General features: G+C 36.3%; 2 protein-coding genes across 13 annotated transcripts in view; one reads left to right on the forward strand and one right to left on the reverse strand.

Moving 5' to 3' along the window:
• TFB1M (transcription factor B1, mitochondrial) overlaps positions 1 to 21,047 on the forward strand; it is a 65,829-nt gene extending 44,782 nt beyond the window's left edge. Inside the window, exons 6-7 of the mRNA XM_069069625.1 lie at positions 17,788 to 17,915; positions 20,604 to 21,047. Coding sequence (XP_068925726.1) covers positions 17,788 to 17,915; positions 20,604 to 20,832 — 357 coding nt within the window. The 3' untranslated portion in view covers positions 20,833 to 21,047. The remainder of the gene's footprint in view (positions 1 to 17,787; positions 17,916 to 20,603) is intronic.
• A 4-nt stretch (positions 21,048 to 21,051) lies between these two features.
• Positions 21,052 to 22,474, reverse strand: part of TIAM2 (TIAM Rac1 associated GEF 2) — a 310,489-nt gene continuing 309,066 nt past the window's right edge. For all 12 annotated transcript variants that reach the window (XM_069069619.1, XM_069069618.1, XM_069069617.1 and 9 more), the window contains one exon: positions 21,052 to 22,295. In XM_069069619.1, the coding sequence (XP_068925720.1) occupies positions 21,658 to 22,295 (638 nt within the window). In that variant the 3' untranslated portion in view covers positions 21,052 to 21,657. The remainder of the gene's footprint in view (positions 22,296 to 22,474) is intronic.

A 22,474-nucleotide genomic window follows, 5' to 3' on the forward strand; every position in this document is an offset into this window, starting at 1 on the left:
TATTCCAGAAGTCAAAATATCTGGGTTTACAACCAAGAAGAATTTATTCACCAAAGGAGAAAATATAATCCTGTAACAGGAAAAAATGGATCTTTAATGAAATAGAGGACATCCAAGAATTTCTGGTAAAAAGACCAGAATTGCAAAGAAACTTTGACATAGAAACACCAAATTCAAGAGAAATATAAAAAAGGTAAATATAATTGAACAATCTTAGAGAGACTAAGCAAGAATAAACTGTTTACATTCTTATATAGGACCATAATTCTCCCTGAAGAATTCTGTCATCCTTAATGGTCACAGAAAAAGTATAAAATTGTCTAGGAGTGGTTCTGTTATACTTGGATGATCTTAAAAGAAGAATGGGAAGAGAGGAAAAGAAGGATATATTGGTGGGGTTGGATTGAAGAGTGAGGGGAAGATTGGGGAAAATAATTTCACCTAATTAGGTTGCAGAAGTAAAAATCTATACAAAAAGGAAAAGGGGATGAGATGGGGCAAGGAGTAGTCTACAAGTGAACTTCACTGTCATCTGAACTGCTAGAAGGGAGGGTAGAATATACGTTCATACATAGTTGGATGGGTCCAGAAATATATTTAACCCAGTGGAGAAACAGAAGGAAAAGTGGCTAAGGGAAAGGAGAAAGAATAAAAGGAAGGATAAGTAAAGGCAACAGTTAGTCAAAAACAAAACAAACTCAAATAAGGGATAGGAAACAGAGGAAATGAGAAGGAAAGTAAGGGATATAAATTTTAAAAAACCCTGAAGTTTTACTTCACACTTAGCAAATTGGCAAGAACAATGGAAGATGAAAAAAAATGTTGAAGGGGTTATGGGACACTAATACACTGTTCATGTAGCTGTGAATCAGTATAACCATTTGGAAAGGAATTTGTAATTATGAGAAGTGATTAAGTTGTCCCTACTTTTTGACCCATTATGTTATCGCCAGACCCAAGGTGGTCAATGATTAAAAAAATAAAGAGTCCCTATAAACATCAAAACTTTTTGTAGCAGCACTTTTTGTGGTAGCAAAGATCTGGAAGCAAACTAGACATTGTTTAGGGAATGATTAAAGCAGTTATGTTACATGAATGTAATGGAATATTACCATGTTGTAAGAAAACAATAAATATGAAGCAAACATAGAATTATATATGTTGATGAAAAGTGAAATAAGCAGAGTCAAGAAAACACTTTATACTGACTACAATAATGAGAATGAAAAGAAGCAACACTGCAAAACAACTGAAAATGAATACTGCAGAATTGCAAAGAAAAGATACAAAAGAACCTCTCCTTCCTTTGCAAAGGTGGCAGGTGGGAGTGTGAGAGTAAATGGATATGGATTATTGTATATATTTTTGATGTGTATATCAGTTCTGTTGGATTTTTTCCTTAACCTCTTTTTTCTTTTAAAAAATAGTCACATAAAATGGCTCTCGGAGGTAGAGGGTAATTTTGGCAATTTAGAAACAAACAATATCAATAAAATTGTCTTTAAAAAAAGAAAATAGGAAATGACATACCTTTGTGCTGAATACAAATAGACCTCAAAAGCAGAGAACCCTAATTTGTAGGATTTATTTATAAAGAGAAAAAAAGTCCTTCTTTTAGTCAAAAGTCATAATATTGATGTAGTACCTCTGTGTAAATCAGTTAATAAGTTCTAATCTCAGATTTTTGCTATATTTAATTTAAATCTTTAGTGTGATTTTAATTTTACATTTCTCAAATAAAGCTATTTTAAAGAATTTTAGTAGTTCTGTACTTAATTCCATTTATAATTATGTAATTTGACAATTAATTGTAATGACTTTTGACCCTTTTCATTTCTTTCACTTATGGCTAAAAGGAACCTTAAATATTTTAAAGACCAGGAATTCTTAACCAGGGACCCATGAACTTGTTTACTTGTTTAATTTCAATAACTTTCAATCTAATTGGGTTGTTTTTTAATCTTATGTGTTTTGTCACACTTATTGCATTATTTTATGCATTTAAAAACATTGCACCAAGGGGTCCATAGGTTTTACCAGAATACCAAAAAAAAAGGTTAAGAGCTCCATTATCTAGTCCAGCTTCCCCATTTTCTAGGCAATAGAGGCCAGCAGAGTTTAAGTCATTTGCCCAAGATTATAGAGCTAAGGAATGGCAGAACATTTTGACCTGCAGATTTTTCTACTATACAGTGCATTTTCTTAATCCTGATTTCATGATAGATTCTTCCCCTGTTACACTAATTATAGCTACTTTCTAGTAGTATTTTCTATTTGTGTATACTTCAGACGGTGGTTCTTAAGCTTCTAGAAAACCATATGCCACTTCTCAAGAGCAAATATTCCACCATTTTCCTCTTATGGAATCCACACTTTCTTACCATAGGTAGGAAACAAACAAACTGATAATTTGATGAATGGTTCTTTGAATGACTCACATAGCAGATAAGGGCTTGTTTTTTATTAATCATCATAAGCAATTTTTACTCATTTTAAAAGCATAGCCATTGTAAAAAGCACAAATACTCTAATGCTAAGAGAAACCACTTTGGCTAAACATAGGTGTTGATGACCCTAGGGATTCTTGGAATTCCTTTGGGAAACACCAATATAAGTACAGACCATGTGGTATTTTTGGAATTATTTTGAAAGTAGTCTGCAATAGATTATGTAGTGGGGTGATTTTTTTTTCTGCATATGATTACAAAAAACTGAAACCATTAATAACCAAGCTGCATTGGTATGGTTTGATAGTTTGGCTAGCATCCATCACTAATGACTGTCCCTTTAGGTCTGATCATTTAAAATGCTCAGGAAAGCTTTTCTCCCCTCAAATTATAGGATTTTAAGGTTCAGACCCAGACTTGGCTAAAGTTAAGTAGGTTTATATTTAGGGTTTGCCCTGCCATGGCTCATTGTTGTGTTATCCATCCTCCTTTTTTAGCTGAACCCAATTTGAATGCAAGTGGTTAAAAATTGTTAAATCCCCTTACAATTTAATCATGATGAGTATTTTCAAGAACTAGATTTTGATGATTCGCTTTTCAGCATTCCAAACTCTACTCCACCTACTATACATTTATACCTTTACAGAACTCCTATGGGAATTTTTGAAGGACATTTTTGTTCTCTCTTCCTCACAGGGTATTTTTTAGCTTTGATCAAGGAACTAGATTAAAAGCCCTTCCTGCTTTTTCTTTTGATCTGACCGTATTCACAATTTCCAGATTTTAGCCCAAGTTTTGATATATTCTCTTATACTAAACACTCAGTTTTAAAAATTGCTCAGCATGCCCCCATTTTCAGACAGATTGTTCATTATAATTAACTGGTCTGTGCTTTGCTAAATTACAGACCTAGGAAAACCAGCATAAACAGTACAAACCAAACTAATATCACAAATGTAATCAAACCCTATTGATTGCTTGTGATTAGCATAGCACTTACTTGTAGAATTCCAGGTTTCAAACACTTTCCTCAATGTGAACAGACTCCATGAAGAGAAACCTTTTCCTTCTTATATGCAGCTCAGTATTCTTTATAGAAAAAGCACACCAGAATTTTAGTTATATTTTATGAGCATTTTTTTCTCTCTTAGGCAGTACAGCGGCCTTTTCCTTTAAATTTCTGTCAACTAGAGAATAAAGACATGCTTTGTTTTTAATGGTGGTGGTGGTGGTGGTGTGGAGAAATACTGTATTAGTAAGCAAAAGCAAGAGATCCCTTTGGTTTTGAATAGAGAGCTACTTTGAGGTCCTACAAGAAAATGCTTACATGACAGAACCTATGAATGTTAAATGTACATGAGGATATTTTTGCCAAGAGAAGGTTGAAAATAGACTTCATTTAAATTCAACTCCTGGTTTCTTAAAGTGAGTTAAAAACTGGCTTCTAAAACATGATTCAAAATCTGTCATATTGTCAGTGGTTTGTAAATTTCCCATACCTGTTGTGGATATACTTCAGGACCTTGATTGTACTCTCATCAATCTTCCTCAGAGGAACTGGGCCCAGTTAGCAACAAAGAAGGAAAGTCAACTAAACAAAGCTAGCTTTTCCAAAGTGTTTTGAATTGGTGATAAAGCTCTCAAACAAGTTAGCTTGCTGTGTAGCAAATAAAGAATAGCATATCAAATTGAGAAGTAAAAACTGCTGATCATGCTGGAAGATAAATACCAGGTTCTCTAGCTCATTTTCTAAGCTGTGGGAGAATTAGAAAAGGGGAGGCAGGGAGGAAGGAGGGAGTTACTGTTACAACATGATTTGCTGGAACCTGAAAATCTGAAATGCCTCTGTACCACTATTCGCTGAGCAGAGGCTATTTAGATAACTTACAAAGTTGATTTGATTTTAATGTTATGCTTTAATCATGCACTTATAACTTGTTACTGATTTTTTTTTCTAAGCAGTTAATACAAGTGCTCAAATTGAGTCCATAATTTCTATCAAATAGATAAAGAGGATTCTATGGACATTTTTGATCAGATTATTGTTAAAAGTGCCTCATGATTTTGGTTCTGGGAAATCCAGATCTCTAAATTTGGTCAATAGCCCTCAGGAAAAGTGCCTTCAATGTTTATATACTACTTTGAATTATTATATCTACAGTTTAATTTTTTCCCCTTTGAATCCCCATTAGAAATGTATTCTCAAGTATAGTCTTAGGAAACTAGATTCTTCAAAAAATACTTAGAACTACATTTATGCTACTCTTTGCCTAAAAGAAAGATCCTAAGAACTAGAGTTTTGTTGTCCAACCAGGACATAAATTGTAGGCTGTTTATTTGTTTGTTTAAAGGTCACCGTAGACAAATACATACACACCTTTGTTACGTACCATTCTTTTTTTTTTTTTTTTGCTTTTGGGAGGGGGGAAAGCAAGGCAATTGGGGCCAAGTGACTTGCCCAAGGTCACACGGTTAGTAAATGTTAAGTGTCTGAGATCACATTTGAATTCGGTTCCTCCTGACTCCAGGGTTGGTTCTCTATTCACTGCACCACCTAGCCACCCCTGTTTCATACAATTCTTTATTCCTTTTCCCTTATTATGACATGTCAGTACTACCCAAAGGAAAGTATGAGACTGTAGTTACAGAGAGCACTAGTTTTAGATTGTCTCACCCTAGGGGACATAATATTTCATTTTTGTCTGTTTATCACCTCATGGATCTTCTCTAAACACCATCACACATACTAGGGTCCTGAGATATGCAAGGAAAGTAGTTTGTACATATTCCCAACCTGAGAAAGCTTAACAGTTGACAATTCCATTACAGTTTTTATTTTAACCTCTGCTTTTTTTCACTCTGAAATTCATAGCCACAGTACAGCACCAGAAAATGCTTGCTTGCTTTTGTAATATTGGGTATCTTTATGGTCATTCATCGCAGTTAGCTGGTTAATGTGAATGAATGAGAATTTCACTCTTACCATAAACTTGCAGATGTAAAAAGATACTCCTCTTACATCACACACAGTGAGCAATTTTCTTGTGCTTCAGACTGCTATGGATTAGCCACTTTCACAAAATAGAGGATGTTGAAGTTGAGGATCCATCATCCAGAGCTTTAACTTATTTTGTATACTTCATAGTCTTAGCGAGAGTCATTTTTGTATTAGTCACAGACACACAGAGCCTCAGTGGTGGAAGAGAACTCTGGAGTCAGTCCAGACCACCTGAAATCCTTCCTAAGCAAGAATCCCCTGTATAGCATGCCCTACAAGTGTGTCATCCCGGAAAGCCATTATCTCCCTAGACACAAGGGAGGTAAAATATAATATCCTTCTTACACTTTGGGACAGCTCTAATTATCAGAAAGGTTTTCCTTAATTCAAGCCTAAATTTGTGTCTTTGCAGGATCCACCTCTAATTCTTGCTTCTTGAGCCAAACAGAACAAATCTCATTCCGCTTACAAGTGACAGCCCTTCACATGCTTTGACAGCTCCCATTTCCATGCCTCCCAGCCTTCTTTTCTCCAGACTACACATCCTTAGTTGCTTCAACTGATCCCACTTATATGGCATGATCTCAGAGCCCTTCACCATTTTCACCAGCCCTTCAGTGTCATTCCTAAAATGGGGCACCCAGAGCTGAACATAATCCTACAGTTGTCATCTGAAAAGGACAGAATAAAGTGAGACTGTTACCTCCCTAGTACTGGATACTTTGCTTCTTTTGAAGCCAAACATCTCAGTGACTCTTTGGCTGCAATATCACATTCTTAACTCAGTGGGCTTGCATTCTGCTAAAAACCTTCATATCTTTTCTAAATGAATAGCCATCTAGTCATATTCCCTTCATTTTGTAGTTTAATGTTTCTAAACTTTATTTTTTTTCTTTCTAGATGTCTCTTATGTTTATTGATTTTATCTTTAATAGTAATATTATGGTTTCTTATAGTTACTTTTCCTCTTGATTTTAAATTAATAACATACTGTGATCTCTCAATACTTGTTGCAGCCAATGCTATTTGCTTAACACATTGCATTTTCCCACTTCCATGCCTTTGGCCTTGTTCCCTTTGATCTTGTTGGCTGGAGTATATGCCTGATACACAGCTCTGCTAGTTGAAGTCTTTTCTAAACTTAATATAATAATGTAGTTGTAGGAGAAATAACAACAGTAATTATCATAATAACTTTAAAGTCAACAAGGATTAATACTTACTCTGTGCAGACTTCTGTGATAAGTGCTAGAGGAAAATAAAAGGTTTTGATTAGTTAACCTTCCTGAAATTTACACTAGGGGGTCTCTGACACATAACTGTAAATAACTATAACTGTAATTTAAATTATACCTAACTACATAAGAAAAATTCTTTTTGAATTATGAGGAGGAAATATTTTTACTAATTTGTATGAAGAGGGACAAAGGGAAGACTTGTGGAGAAACTGGCATTTGAACTGGGCTTTAAAGAATAGGTAAGAATTCCACAGAAACAGGTGGGGAATAATACATTGTAGGCATAGGAAAGAATGAAAGTATGGAATGTGTGTGGGAGAATGAGTAGTCCAGTCTGGTCAGAGCATAGGATCAAGAGAAGAGACTGTAATAAAACAAGGTTGAAAAGATAATATCGTACCAGATTGTGAAGGACTTTGAGAGAATTTGAAAATTATTCAGTAAAATTTATTTTTTAATCAAATGACAGGATTGTGTTTGATGGTGATACAAAAGAACAGTGGCAGTAGGGAGAGTGGAGGCAACATGACCTCTTGTGCTATTGTCCTGATAGAGATAGAAGGCTTTTGGAGTAGGCCAGGTAGGTGAAAATGAAGGTACTCGAGTGTGGACAGTGTGTTCAGAGAGGAAGAGACAGATGTGGAAGATGTTACCGAGTAACTGGAATTTTGTAATAGAAAGATGAGGATAAGAAAAGAGACTGGGCATTAAGGTATAGTAGGAGTACTGAATTTATAGTCAGATTTTAGCTTCAATTCAAAACCTGGCTTTTCTATATGCTACTTGTATCACTTCAGGGGAGTTATCTAATCTCTTTGGACTTAAAATAAGGAGGTTGGTTTTATGAAGAACAATTTATGCCAGGCTAGCCTCATTGCCTTTTTTTTTGACAGTTTCCTAAATCGGGAATGCTATAGATAGAGTTGACCTAAATTTGGCAAAGCATTTAACATCTCCCATAATATTCTTATGAAAAAAAATTAATATGAGTTTGGCAACAGTATAGTTATGTGGGTGTTGTGTTAGTTTAATGGCTAGATCTAAGGAGTAGTTTTTAATAGCTTAGGGTCCATTTAGAAGGCAATGTATGATGGAGTGAACCTTAGCCCTATGCTGTGTGATTTAGATAAAGAGATAGAGGTCATGCTAAGCAATAAAGATAGGGAGAATAACTAATACATTGAATGACAGAATCAAGATACAAAATTACTCAAACTGGCTTGAATGTTGAACTGATTCTAATAAGGAAAAACATAATAGGAATAAATGTAAAACCTTACAGAGATTCAGAAAGTCGACTTTAGAAGTGCAAATGATAGGTAGCAGTTTGTCTGATAGAGATGGAATGTGAATGATTAATGTACTGCAAGCTCAGTAGAATTTAAAGTATGGTAATGGAAGACAAGAACAAAAACGAAACCCAAAACATTAGAGTCTTAGGCTCTATTAAGGAAAGACATGATGTCCAGGACTAAGAATGGGATTGTCCCACTGTATTTTGGTGCCTCTTCTTGTGATATAATTTATTATCATCAGGCCAGTTTTGCCTCCCATATTTTAGGAAAGGCATTGGTAAACTTGAAAGTGACCAGATGAGGATGATCAGGTTAGTGCAGAGCCTTATGTCCAGGTCATATGAAGATCAATTTAAGGAGACCTGGGGGGGAAGGGCAGTGAAGCCAAAATGGTGGAGAGAAGCCAGAAAGTTGCCTGAGCTCTCCCCAGTTTCCTTCAGAAATAATGTTAAATCAAACCTGTAGAGGAATTCTGGAGCAACAGAATCCACAAGAAGACGGAGTGAACAATTTTCTAGCCCAAGATCACATAGAAGGATTTCAGGAAAGGCCTTTCTCACTTGGGTAAAACGGGAGTGCAACCCAGCATAGGCAGTATCTAGGCAAGACAGTAGGAGGCTCTTAGCCACAGCACAAATCAGCAACTGAGGCCACGCAGTTCAAGGTCAGCTAGCCAGTGATTGAGCAGGCCAGCTGTGAGGACTCCCAACTCAAGTTTATCAGTCATGCTGCCAGCCCAAGAAGCCAGAGCATAAGAGGCACAACTAGGCTGGACTACCCTAGTGTAGTGGGCAAGCCACCAGCCCCAGAGGCCCTGGTGCAGAAAGCCAATGACAAGACCCCTGACCCCCAGTGCAGGAAGTTTGGGACAGTGTCCCCTTTAGTCCAGGAGCAGAGCTCAACTTTTTCAAATGGATGAAGAAAGCTATTATGGCAAACTATAAAGCTCAAAAAGGATTTTAAAAATCAAGTCAGAAAGGTAGAAGGAAAATTGGGGAAAAAATGAGTTATGCAAGAGAATTATGAAAAAAGAGTCAACAGCTTAGAAAAGGAAGCACAAAAATTAACTAAAGAAAATAACTCCTTTAAAGGAGAATCACTTAAATGGACAAGAAGAATCACTTAAATGGAAAAGGAGGTATAAAATCTAACTGAAGAAAATAATTCCTTAAAAATTAGGATTGATCAAACAGAGGCTAATGATAATATGAGACATCAAGAATCACTCACACAAAATCAAAAGAATGAAAAAAAGAAGAAAATGTAAAATACATCAGTGGAAAAACAACTGACCTGGAAAATAGATCAAAGACATAAAAGGTGATACCATAAGCAAATTTGGAGAGCAAGGAACCTGTACTATCTATGAAGAAGGGAAGAATTTATGACCCAACAAGAGATAAATAATATTATGAAATACACAATGGATAATTTTGATTAAATTTAATTTAAAAGGGTTTGCACAACAAAACAAATGCAACCAAGATTAGAAGGAAAGTAGAAAGGTGGGAAACTTTTTACAGTCAGTGTTTCTGTTAAAGGCCTCATTTCTCAAATACATAGAGACCAATTGATAAATGGTCAAAGAATATGAACAGGTAGTTTTCAGATGAAGAAATTAAATCTATCTATAGTCATATGAAAAACTCTAAATCACTATTGATTAGAGAAATGCTAATTAAAATAACTCTGAAGTACCACCTCACACCTATCAGATTGGCTAATATGACAGAAAAGGAAACTGACATATATTGGAGAAATGTGGGAAAATTGGGACACTTGTACATTGTTGGTGGAGTTGCAAACTGACTCAACCATTCTGGAGACCAAGTTGGAACTATGCCCAAAGGGTAATCAAACTATGCATACCAATCCAGCAATACCACTTCTAGGTCTATATTCCAAAGAAATCATAAAAAAGGGAAAAGGACCCACATATACAAAAGTATTTATAACAACTCTTTTTGTGGTAGCAAAGAATTAGAGATTGAGGGGATGCCCATCAATTAGGGAATGACTAAACAAGTTGTGGTATATGAATATAATGGAATACTATTTTGCTATAAGAAGTGATAAGCAAGTGGATTTCAGAAAAACCTGGAAAGACTTACATGAATTGATGCTGAGTAAATTGAGCAGAACCAGGAGAACGTTGTACACAGTAACAGCAATATTGTGCCATGTTCAACCATGATTGACTTAGCTCTTCTCAGAACTACAGTGATTCAAGACAATTCCAAAAGGCTTATGATGAAAAATGCTATCCACATCCAGAAAAAGAATTGTGGTGTCTAAATGCATATGGAAGCATATTATTTTCAATTTTTTTGTGGCTTTTCATTTTGGTTCTAGTTTCTTATTTCACATCATGACTGATGTGGAAATGTTTCCATGATTGCCCTTGTATAACTTATATCATATTGCTTGCTGTCTTGGGGAGGCAGGAGGGAAGTTAGAGAGGGAGAAAAATTTGGAACTCAAATCTTATAAAAAGGAATGTTGAAAACTGCCTTTACATGTAATTGGAAAAAGGAAAATGCTATTTACAAAAAGAAAAAAAAAAGATAGGGGGATGTGGGTATGATGGCCGTCTTCAAGTATTTGAAGGGCTGCCTTTAAGGAGGAATAGACTTGTTCTACTTACCGTGTTTCCCTGATAATAAGACACTGTCTTATTAATTTTTTTGGACAGAAAAACACCAGAGGGCTTATTTTCAGGGGAGGGCTTATTTTAATGAACATTGACAGCAATTTTAATAAACAGGTAAATGTGAACAAAAAATGTACCTTTATTCAATAATGAATTCAATAAAGAACAGGATGATGCGCTCACTGCTGCAGCTCTGATTGGATGCAGCTCGGAGCGCTGCGTGTGTTTCACCCGGGGGTGGGGGGGGACGGTGCATACAGAGGGTGCCATAATGTAGCGTGTAGCACAGGGGATCACCTTCACTACAGTAGCAATCTCAATAGGGCTTATTTTAGGGGGAGGGCTTATTTTAGAGGAATCTTACACAGTAAGGGGAGGGCTTATTTTTGGGATAGGTCTTATTATCGGGGAAACACGGTAGCTTCACAAAGCAGAATTAGGAAGGAATGGAATGGAAGTTGAAGAGAGGCAGCCTAAATCAGACTTTGAATGGGGGTATACTTATTCTGTCCTGTGTTACCATAACAGGGCGACAGTCCTCCATTGCTACCAAGCACCCAGTTAAGTAGAGGTTTACATTAACCCCAAGGCTCTCGCCTTAGACTCTCTCCAGAATGGGGTTTGGAAGCCTCCTTCCACCAAAACCATGTGGAAGTTGCATTTCATCTGCCCTCTATCACCACAGTAACATTACAGTCCTTCATTATTACTGATTTGAACGCCAAAGAACAAAATTTTATATTTATTCTCCTTAGCTTTCCCAAATAATTTGAGAAAAGGAACAATATTTCAATGCTCCATAACTATTAAACACATATACACTAGGCCTTTTAGTGTCAAAACACCAGCCAAGAGAAGGATCTTGGATACCAGCTCCAAATAGGAATCAAGTGCATGCTATGAGCAGAGTACATTGTGGCCATTCATCATAGTACACCATTTTGGGATGAAGCAAAGGAATAACTATTGGATAACATGGATATTTACTAATCTAGAAGCCCTGCCTAATCTCCCTTCTTCTCCAGTACTTTAGAGAGAACGAAATGGCACTGTCTTCTGGCATCTAGGATACTTGAGAATAGTACTTCATGTCAGTATTTACCATTCCTATTGCAAGCAAGCTTGCGTCTCTGCCTACAATTGTGGTAATAAAACCCATTTATTTCCTACTACCTTCTTTCATATCAATTTGCCTCAGTTCTGTCTCCCACCAGTCCTTGAACTTGATGACCCTTATGAGAGCCCCTTTCCAACTCAAAATCTAAGATTCTTCAGAGTCTTCTATAAGCTAGAAGACCAAGGTCTCTCCTCTCTTAAGCCCAAGCACAAAGTATTGAGTAATCAGTACTCAATTTAACTGATTTTTAATAATAATAATTAAAATAAAAATAATAATTAAAAAATCAGTTAAGGAGGAAAGTCAAATGAGCTTTGAACTGCTGGTTACATCTTAATATCCTCAGTAATGAGTAACATGCCTTGTATTTAGTGACCACTTAATGTCTGTGGAAATAAGTATGGGAGAACGTGTGAACAATGGAGTTTAGCCAGAGTTGGAATGAACTATCCCAGGAAACAGAGATGTCCTTTTCACTGAAGATTCAGGTGAAGGCTGGATGACCACATATTGGCCCTTATTGTCATAGAGGAGATTCTGGTTCATGTGCCAGTTGGAATGGATTCTGAGTTGACTTGGAACTTCCAGAATTCCCAGAATTTTCTCTTCCTGGTCTAAATCAAGGGTTCTGATCACAGAAGACAGGATAAATGGTTATGCTCCCAACAAAAGTGAAGAAGCTTTATTTAGCATGTTAACAGTTACTTAAAATACTTTCTATGCATCATTTCACTTGATTGTCACAACAGACCTGTGAAATACGTGTATAAGTATTTTTTTTTAATCTACGCTTTACAGAAAAGGAAATTGAACCCAAGAAAAGCAAAGTGAGTTGTCTAAAGCTTTCACTCATAGTCCTTGAGGAGGTGGGATTTCAACTATTCCTGAGAAACAATGACATAAACCAATAAGAACAGTTCCATTGTTCTTAATGCTGAATTTTACTGTTTCTCAAAAGTGATTGAAATCTTACTTCTTCTAGCCTTTCCTGATCCCTAAAACTAAAGGAATCCATCCTCCTATGAAATCTCTTATCACTTTGCTCCAAGCTTTGCTTGGCATTATTTTTTTTCTTCCTTTGCCACAGTTTACTTCAGTGCCTCACTGTAGTTTAAAGGTAAATCCTGCCTTCTCAAAGATATCCCAGGGGAAAGGAATCTGATGAAGTGTCTGCCAACTTTGAAGGGCTTCAACTATTAGCCTGATGACAGACTTTGCATTTTGTATCTAACAACCAATAGTTTAGACACATATTTGGAATTCCAGCTATTGGATTTATATCATTGAGGATACATACATTGTATCCTCAACTCTAGATTTAAAGCAAGAAAGAAAAATATTCCTCAATTACATTTTTTGCCTCTAGAATTGTTGATTAAGTCCAGCCTTCACTAGCAGAATTCCAGTGTTTACATTGACTTTGAATGCTTAATAATAGTGAGTAAACTTTAAATTACTTTTGTATTGGCTAAAGTATAATTTGAGTCTCAACAGTATGGAATTGAAGTTTAAGAATTTTAAATCCTGAAAAGGCAAAGTGCATCAAGAGGGTGTTTTATTTTGAGTTAGAGAACCTAGGTTAGCATCTCAGTGATGCAGTTTGCTCCTTTTGTAACCTTTAGCAAATCAGTTAACTCCTCTAGGCCTCACTTTACTTATATGTAATACTGAGATATTGGACTAGAAGACCTCTTATGGACCTTCCACCACAAAATCTATAATCCTGTGAAATAATTTTGCACGTATTTGGAACTTTTTTTTTCCTGTCTAATTACCTTTCTCAGTTATCTCTTGATTTGGGGAAGAGTGCTTATGAGCATAAGGCCGGGCTGAAGGCCTGAGTGGTTGTTAGAATGAATAAGTTGGATGTGTGTCTTCTTCTTAGCCAGTTATAACAAAGTAAAATTTGTGTTTAAGGGAAAGTTTAATAAGGGTAACTGCCAATGTGGAGTCCAAATCTAGGTCCTGGATCAATATTGTCCCTAGGGCAATTTATTATTGGATGTAAATCTTTACCCTGTTATTTCAGGCCAAAGTACCTGCACATGGAGAATTATGTAGCAAAGGAGGAAGGTTGATGGGGGAATTTGAAAGAAATTCGAGATAACCAATTTAAGATTTGAATATGTAAAGATTTGAAATGAGGATTTATTATGCTCAAATAAGCTCTGAATAAATTATATAATTATATGATATGTAGTCCTCTCTGAAAAACTCATATCACTCTTCTGATGCCTCCTTGATCTGTTGGATATTTCTGAAAGAGGGAATGTGTGGCGCTTTTTTCCGTTTTGCATCAGATGTGTGTCTTCCCCGTGAGCCTCTCTTCTGTTTGCCCAGCATGTGTTTTAGGCGTCTGTAGTGACTTTCCTGTTGGCTCCTCCATTAAAGTGTGAACTCCTTTAGAGATGGGACAGCGTTTTTTGCTTTTCTTTGCCTCTTCAACACTTAGTGCATAGTAGTAATAGTCTTGATACGTACTTGTTCACTGCCTGATTAACTGAAGGAAACTAGAGATTTTAGGAGATAAGGAGTGCACTCTAGGCATAGGAGACAGGCTGTACAAAGGTATAAGATGGAAGGTGGGGAATTATGTAAAAGGGACAGTAATAAGACCCACCTGGCCGGACCTGAGCTTGCATGAATGTATAATAGGTCTTGAAAGGCAGATTGGGGCTAGATTATGAAATATTTAATGCCAAACAGAGGAATTTACATTTTATCCTTGCAGTTATAAGGATGCCCTCGAGTTTATTGAGTAGCAGAGTGATGTGGACAGATCTTCCCTTTAGGAAAATCACTTTGATAGCTCTGTAGAGAGAGGAGAGATTATAAAGAGGAGAGACTTGTTTCTATGGTGGTTGGATTAAATGATCTCTAACGTCCCTTCTAGTCCTAATCTATGATCCTAGAAGCATGTATGTTGATAACTTTCTATGTGGACACCACTAATATAACTTTTAAAACAGGTGTATGTGTGTAGAGAAGGGCATGACCCCCTCCCACTTTAAGATCATAAGTTGGAGAGCAAGGGAAAATCTGCAAGAGCTGTATAGGTAAGCTTATTATGTCCATCAATATTTGGGGTAGATAGCTGGCACAGAAGCTGAGTCTGGAGATGGAAAGTGACTCATCCCTAGGTTACCCATGGTAACCATATCCTTGTGGTAGTTAGTATACAATCATGGGCACAGGTGGCTCCACCAGCTGGGGAGAAAGGGCTATGACAATTTGTTCTCCATGTTTTCTGTTTTTGGCCTGGAATAAGAAGGATCCTTGCTGAGGAGAAATTTGGAAGTCCAGACTTTATTTTTGATTAAAAGATACTAGTTCATTTGTTTCCCTTAAACTGAACAGAATGGCAAAGTAGTAAACATAGAGCATACGGGAGTGGGAGGGGGGATGACAGTAAAAAGAGTCTGACTTGAAGAGAACATTCATTCAAGTTGGACAGTAGTAAGCTCGTTAAGTTGGAGGAACTGTAGTTCAGCTAAAATAACATTATGCTTATCTGACAATTCCTTTGTCTTCCAAGCAGCTTTGCAGTGATGCAGTGCTTTTACTTTAAGCAAAAGTTTGGCAAAATGCTTTAGATAAACTGTTTCAATCATTTAAAAAAAAATCTGCTATTAATGGTATTTAATACAAGGTAAATATTTTTTACTTATTTTAGCTTGCTTAATAAATACCTACTGATTGATTCTGACCATAAATACATTATAACTATCTATTAAGATGGATCTGATTACTATCAGTAATTGTTTTATAATTGCAGATATTCAACTCAGTCAAATGCCAATTACATGTAAAATACATTAATTGTGATAGCTGACCTGAAAACGTATTAATATTTTCATGTTTTTTCTTAATTGTTAAGGCCAATAAAAGAGAACATGAGATTATTTTAGGTCATATCTTTGTTTTAAAATTTAATTATTTTAAAGTTCACTATTTCATTTGTAAATAATTTTGTGATTTTGCTAGAACAGCAAAACAAGCTATTTTTAGTAATGTGGTAATCTAAGACACTCTGCATCTGGGTAACTAGCAGTAAACCTAGATTTGTGATAGATGTGATGTTTTGCCACATTCTTTTCTAATTTGATACTAGGTTCATGGATGTTTGTTTCATTATTGGAGTCATAGTATTTAATTATTTTGCTTCCTTGTGTGGCTAGGTGGCACAGTGGATAGAGTGCCAGGCTTGGAGTCAAGAAGACCTGAGTTCAAATGCGGCCTTACAGACTTAGCTGTGTGACCTGTGTCAAGTCACTTACCCCTGTTTTCTCAGTTTCGTCATCTGTAAAATGAGCTGGAGAAGGGAAATGGTAAACCAGTCCAGTGTCTTTGCCAAGAAACCCCAAATGGGGTCATGAAGAGTTGGACACAACTGAAATGACTGACCAGCGAACTTTAACTTCAGATTTTCCTCGGTTATCATCACTGAACCAAAATTATTTGTAATTAAACAATAGGAGTGTTACCAGACACTATATTACACCAGCCTTGCTGAGATAGACCTCTTTTCAATTAATTGTATATACTGTCATAAATTATTGTGAGTGTTCATTGATTGCTTTTTGGAGGGCAATTGGGGTTAAGTGACTTGCCCAAGGTCACACGGCTAGTAATTGTGTCAAGTGTCTGAGGCCGGATTTGAACTCAGGTCCTCCTGACTCCAGGGCCGGTGCTCTATTCACTGCACCACCTAGCCATCTAATTGATTGCTTCTTGATCAATAATATGCTAACTTTTCAGTGATCCCATCCAGTCTTTGAAAACTCACTGAATTGACATATATCGTGTTCATTGAATATACAAAGCAAACCTTTATCACATTTTCTTTGCCAAATCCCTTGGTTTAAACCCAGGGTTCTTCAGGATACTGCTTGTAATATACCACCATAGATGATCTAGTATAGTTCCTCTGAGCCTATTGCAACCCAGGACTGAACTGTGAATCAGCAAGTACTTATTGAGTGCCCATTATGTGCCAGGTACTGTGCTAGGTTTTACAGAGATCTTAGTTCAAGTTCAAGATAAATATTTAGAATTTCTGCTTCTAGCCAATCTACAGTCTCTATGTGTGACCTGGCCATTTGTAACCAAAAGTATTAGTGCTGACAAACTTGTCACAAATTTGGGTTCAGCGTTGTTATAGAGTTAGTGCATAATTACGTTTAATCAACTTCTATAAATTGTGTAGAAGATATTTAGGCTGTATGTTTTACAGTGTCTTATCTACCTTATCAACATTACTACCACACCACCCCCTGCCCCAGTCACATGATGTACCCTCAAGATCCTCCAGCCCAGCCAATAACTTGTGAGAAAACTGAGGTTAAGAGAAGTTGTGTCTTGTCCAAGGTCACAGCACTACTATGTGGTAGGCCCAAGATTAGAAATGAAGTCTCTTGCTTTCCTTATCAAGTATTCTTTCTGTGACACGATTTCCACTGATCTTTTGAAGAATCCTGTAGTTTATGTCCTCTGAGGACCATGAAGGTTGCTGTCAGAAAAGTATTTGACTACAAATTCTGAACTGTTGAGCACAGTTCAGCTAATTAATCAATATTAGTGCCCAAATTTGAAACTGATGTAATGAATTTCTTTCCTGGGATTTTTGGAATGCAATGATTCCCAGACTCCCAAACTTCTCTGTATTTTAGGTTTGAGGTATAGCCCTTAGTGTCAGTGGCTGCTTATTATTATTTTGTTTGCAAATTCAAAAGCTAAGGTATCCTTATCTGACAACCTTCACAAATGTTGAAATACCATTTTGAAATAATATTAAATATTTGTCTAAAGAATTTCGTTGTGAAATAGCTGTACCTGGCTCTCATTTCTTTGGATCGTCACAGGTGCTAATGTAGCATTTTTTAAGTCTAGAAGAGATTAAAATTTAACACATGAATTTTATGTGCTTTTGAAAAAATACTTTTTGAGAGGCACTTGGGAAAATAGTGAGAAACTTCTCAAGGGTTATTGTTCTCTCTTTACCTAAGATTAATCAAAATCAATTTTTTTTTTCTTTTAATTAAGGTGGATGTGGGAGTGGTTCATTTCACTCCCCTGGTGCATCCACAGATAAATCAGCCATTTAAGCTTGTGGAAAAAGTTGTTCAGAGTACTTTTCAGTTCAGAAGGAAATACTGCCACCATGGGATTGGGTAAGAAATTTCTTCTTTGTACTTTTATAGCTTAATAGCATAGGTAAAGGCACAATAGAAACAAATTTTAATTGGTTCCTAATAGCACAATTACTGAAGTTTAAGCCAGTGACATATGTTCTGCAGTTTGTACACTATACTTGTTCTAGGACATATGATTGGCTCTCCTAAGTCCTTATTCTATTGCTCTCCTATGTATACTGCCTTTTTAGGCCAAACTGAACATCTAGGACCTGGTTGCCATCAATCAGTCATTCAGACAATAAGCGTTTATGAAGCGCCTACTGTATGCTAAGGGGCCATCTCTAGTCATCCTGATCAGTACCCTGTCACTGGACCTCTATGGCTCTGGAGGAGAGAGTGAGGCTGGTGACTTTGCACAGACCTGCCTCACTTAGATCCAGTTCACTTACAAATGGTGGCATCACATTCCTGATGTCATTGGTCCTCTTCAAGAACAAAGGAGAAGCAATAGCAACAACAAAAGATTACTTCAACGAAGAAGGAAAACTGCGCGCCAGGGCTGGGAGAGCTGAATTCCAAGCACCCGTTTGGATTTGAAGGGCCATTTGTAGGTTATTTCCATCGTACTTATAGCAGGTGTGCCCCAAGCTCAAGGCCACACAAAGATTTGATGACTGCCTCAGTGCTGTTAAGAATGTATGCTGTATCAGTCCCGAATAGTAGTTCATTTGAGGAGCTGAATCTTACTATCATAAAACTCAAGGAAATTTACTTAAGCTAGCCAGAGCCAAATTTTTTAAAATGCTGAAGAGCTTCTTAGGATATTAACACTCCCGATCTCTGGAACATGGACAAGAAGCTGGAAGTGAGGAGGAAAGGCCAGTGAATGATGTCACCAAATGAATGTACCTAAACTTGTTCACTTTCATATTAAGAGAACCTTTCAGGTTCTCACTAATAGTCAGTTTACTTTGGTTCCACACAAATCTAACAAGCTTGGTATTCTGGTTTCCCTGTCCACAATAAACTGCAGAAGCACCCAGTGTTAAGAGAAAAGCTGTTATAGCTAAACAAACCAATAGGAAGGGACAAGACAGAAAAAGGCAGGAAGGACAACAATCTCATACCATTGGATGAAGGATGAACCACTATCCCAGTAATCTCTGAGGATGTTAAGAGCATGAGAACAGTATATAATCACTGAAGTTTATAATAATTATCCCCAGTCATCAATTCAGCAGTAAAAGGCTATTGTAATAAGCATATTCTGATTCACACTATATGGTTTCAGAAAGTTTTCTCCAAATTATTAAAAAACATTTTAAATGATACTTAATAGAGTAAACTTGTATATTATGAAATCTCAGTTACTTGGAATGTTAGAATGATTTCTTCTCCAAATGTTTCATCTTCTAAGGTTTTAACGTATTTTTAATCTCCTTCATGCTTTGTTATTTCTATTTTTTAGACCTGGATTCCTTTTGACCTCCAACTTAACCTGCTGTCAGGAGGAAAACAAGTCTTTTATTATCTCCTGAAAACAGCACACTTTTCCAGGTCTTTTTAGAGGGTTTATTACTACTTCATATATGCAGGATAGTTACAGTTGCACACCAAAAAGGAAAGATTCTTACTAATTGATCTGACTTACACAACAAATGTGAAATTAAACCTGATTAGTTGTTTTTCCCTTCCTAGAGTTACTTTTTTTTTTTTTTTGCTTTTTGGAGAGCAATTGGATTTAAGTAACTTGCCCAAGGTCACATGGCTAGGTTTTTTGTTTGTGTGTGTTAAGTGTCTGAAACCGAATCCGAACTCAGGTCCTCCTGACTCCAGGGCCAGCACTCTACTCACTGCGCCACCTAGCCACCCCATTACTCTCTTTTCCAACATCATATGGTCCAATTTTGTCTGGCCTAAATATTAGCTGATTTGGTGAGAATGGATGTTTCAACCCATCATGGAATCTACTTCCTCTAACCTATAGTTAGTATTCCATATTCTGTGCCTTTGCAAGTAAACAAATTCTTCTCCTATGTTCTGACCTCCCTAACTCTGATAATGAACCTGGGACAGTTTTGTCTTTGTCCTCTGAATGAGAAAAATACTTCCCCAAATTGAGTCACGTAGATATTTATAACTTCATCTAACTTCCAGTGCAGACTGGACCAGCTAAGTAGATGAAGAAGGATAATATGGCAGGAACTGGAGAAGTTAACTCTGGTGTGATAAACATTCTTCAACCCCCTACAGAACACAACCTAGAGAATGTGTTCCTGAGGTGCTGTAGGCCAAAATGTCATAGAAGGCCAACCTTCTAGTAATAAGTATCTTCAGACTTAAGTAGTAAGTTGGTTATTGGATGACAAATACTTAGAGTTACCAGAACCATCCTCAGTCTCCTCCACTCCAAGGTGAGTCAATCAGAGTAAGACTTACAAGGAGGAACATATAGAAAAAAGCAAATAATTCCTCTGTATCATAATTGGGGTGTATTTTTTCCAGAAAGGCTACTACATAAAACATATTTGCTGATAAGATTAAAACTGCAGTTAACAGTAAGAGATTTTGATGATAATAACACTGCAGTCTAAAGGAAAAGAACTGTCTTTCAGTACATATACCCAAGACTCCTACTTTCTTCCTAGTTCAGTGAAGCATGGGGGCTATTGATTATTTAAGATCTTTAAATAAAACTTTTTTTTCCCCATTTCTTTCCATCAGAATCCTATTCCCACAAGCTGACCGCTCAAAAAACACTGAAAAAATGTTAATGTTGGCTGATGTGGATCCTACTTTACGGCCAGCCCAGCTCTCCATCTTGCATTTCAGGAACCTCTGTGATGTCTACAGAAAAATGTGCGATGAAGACCCAAATCTTTTCACCTACAATTTCAGGAATGAACTCAAGCAAAACAAAAGCAAAAAGCCTATAAAGGATGCAGATAATTAAAATGATTTAGATTTTATATATATATATATATCTGTCATTTGAACTATAATAATGTACATAATGTTTAAATTCATAATGTCAAATTTTAGATGGTGGATATTTTTTTTCCATTTACTCTATTTGGGACAGAAATACTTCATTACACAGATTATCTAAAGACTTATTCATAAGGATAATAGTTCAGTAAGAAGTGTTAATAAAAATACCAATACCCAGATATGACTTCTTTCTCTTTTACTGTACAGGTTGATAGAGAAAATAAATACAATCAAATAAGATTAAAGTACAAGCGTTCTTTTAATAGATATACTGCATAGATATATTTATATATATGTTTATTATAAACAGCCTCTTTTATAACCTTACAAAAATGAAATTCTTGCACATTGTGCCCCTAAACCACATTTTAAAATAATTTTAAAGCATAATTAAGCAAAGATAAACAGCTGAAAGAAAATGCCCAGAAGATTTAAAAAGCTGACCTTTAAAAAAAGCAATCAATCACAAATTTCCCACCTTTTTTCACATAACTTAAAATAATTAAAATGCAGTTTTATTTTAAAGACACCAAATAATTTTGATACCTGCTCAAAAAAGGATATAAACTAAGTAATTTACAGATTCTGACCAGCTTAATCTACTTTTCTGATATACAATAAATTAAAATAACTTAAACCTTTACAACTATTTTGTGGGAAAACATATAGTGCACAAAACCAAAGTTAGTAGTTTTCCATCAATTTCCATTTTACCACTCACTAGCTGAAAAGCAAAATGAGCCACTTAAATCATATATGGATTAAAATTTAAATTTTAGAGTCAGCGCTATGATTTTCCATGGCTCTCTGTCTCATAAAAGCACTCCTCGTTAACAACAGATGTTAAACTCTGGACACTGAATTCTCTCTCTAGTAGGGAATTTAAATCAATGTTAGCATTTTCAGATTTACTGTCCAGAGACTGATGGCGTGCTTGTAGCGTTAGTAAAGTCCCTCTATCCCTTTTGGTACTGTTTGCTTTCCGTTTAATGGGACAGAAATGTCCTCGCACTAGTTTAGGATGCTCGGCACCGTTATGATTGTTTCCAACCTCTGTTCTGGGCTGTTCTTCAGTTGTACTGCCACCATCAGGGTCCTCAGAGATCTTCAGCCTTTGGAACTGAATTTCAATGTCTTTTGTAGGGCTGCTCTTTTTCAGAGTCTGATGAAAATCATCATCTTCATCACTCAGAATATCAGACTCTTTAATAAGACTGTCTGAAAAATCAGACGAACATGTCTGTGGGTACTTCTCAGGTGACGAATCCTTGGATTCCTGTCTACTTTCTGTAGTGTGACAACCACTACTTTGTGTACTACTACTAAGGCTACATTCATCAGAATCCAGTAAGTTTCCTTTTCCACTATCACTGTTCCATTCGTTGCTGGAAGAATTCTTTAGGACCCTTAAGGACCTCGATGAAGCTGCAATTAAAAAATACATTTGCCTTAAGATACAGGAACATGATTTAAAATATTGAAATAGCATAAGCAACTTAACACTTAATTCCATCTCAACTTGTAAGTTTTATGTGTTTTACCTTTCAATGACTTAGATGAATTTGTCATATTAAATAACTATAGGTGCTTATACAAAAGGGACA

The sequence above is a fragment of the Petaurus breviceps genome, unplaced genomic scaffold, assembly GCF_028583685.1.
Source record: "Petaurus breviceps papuanus isolate PSGF00001 unplaced genomic scaffold, PetGlider_PUasm1.0 90784, whole genome shotgun sequence".
NCBI classification, from domain to species: Eukaryota; Metazoa; Chordata; class Mammalia; order Diprotodontia; family Petauridae; genus Petaurus; species Petaurus breviceps.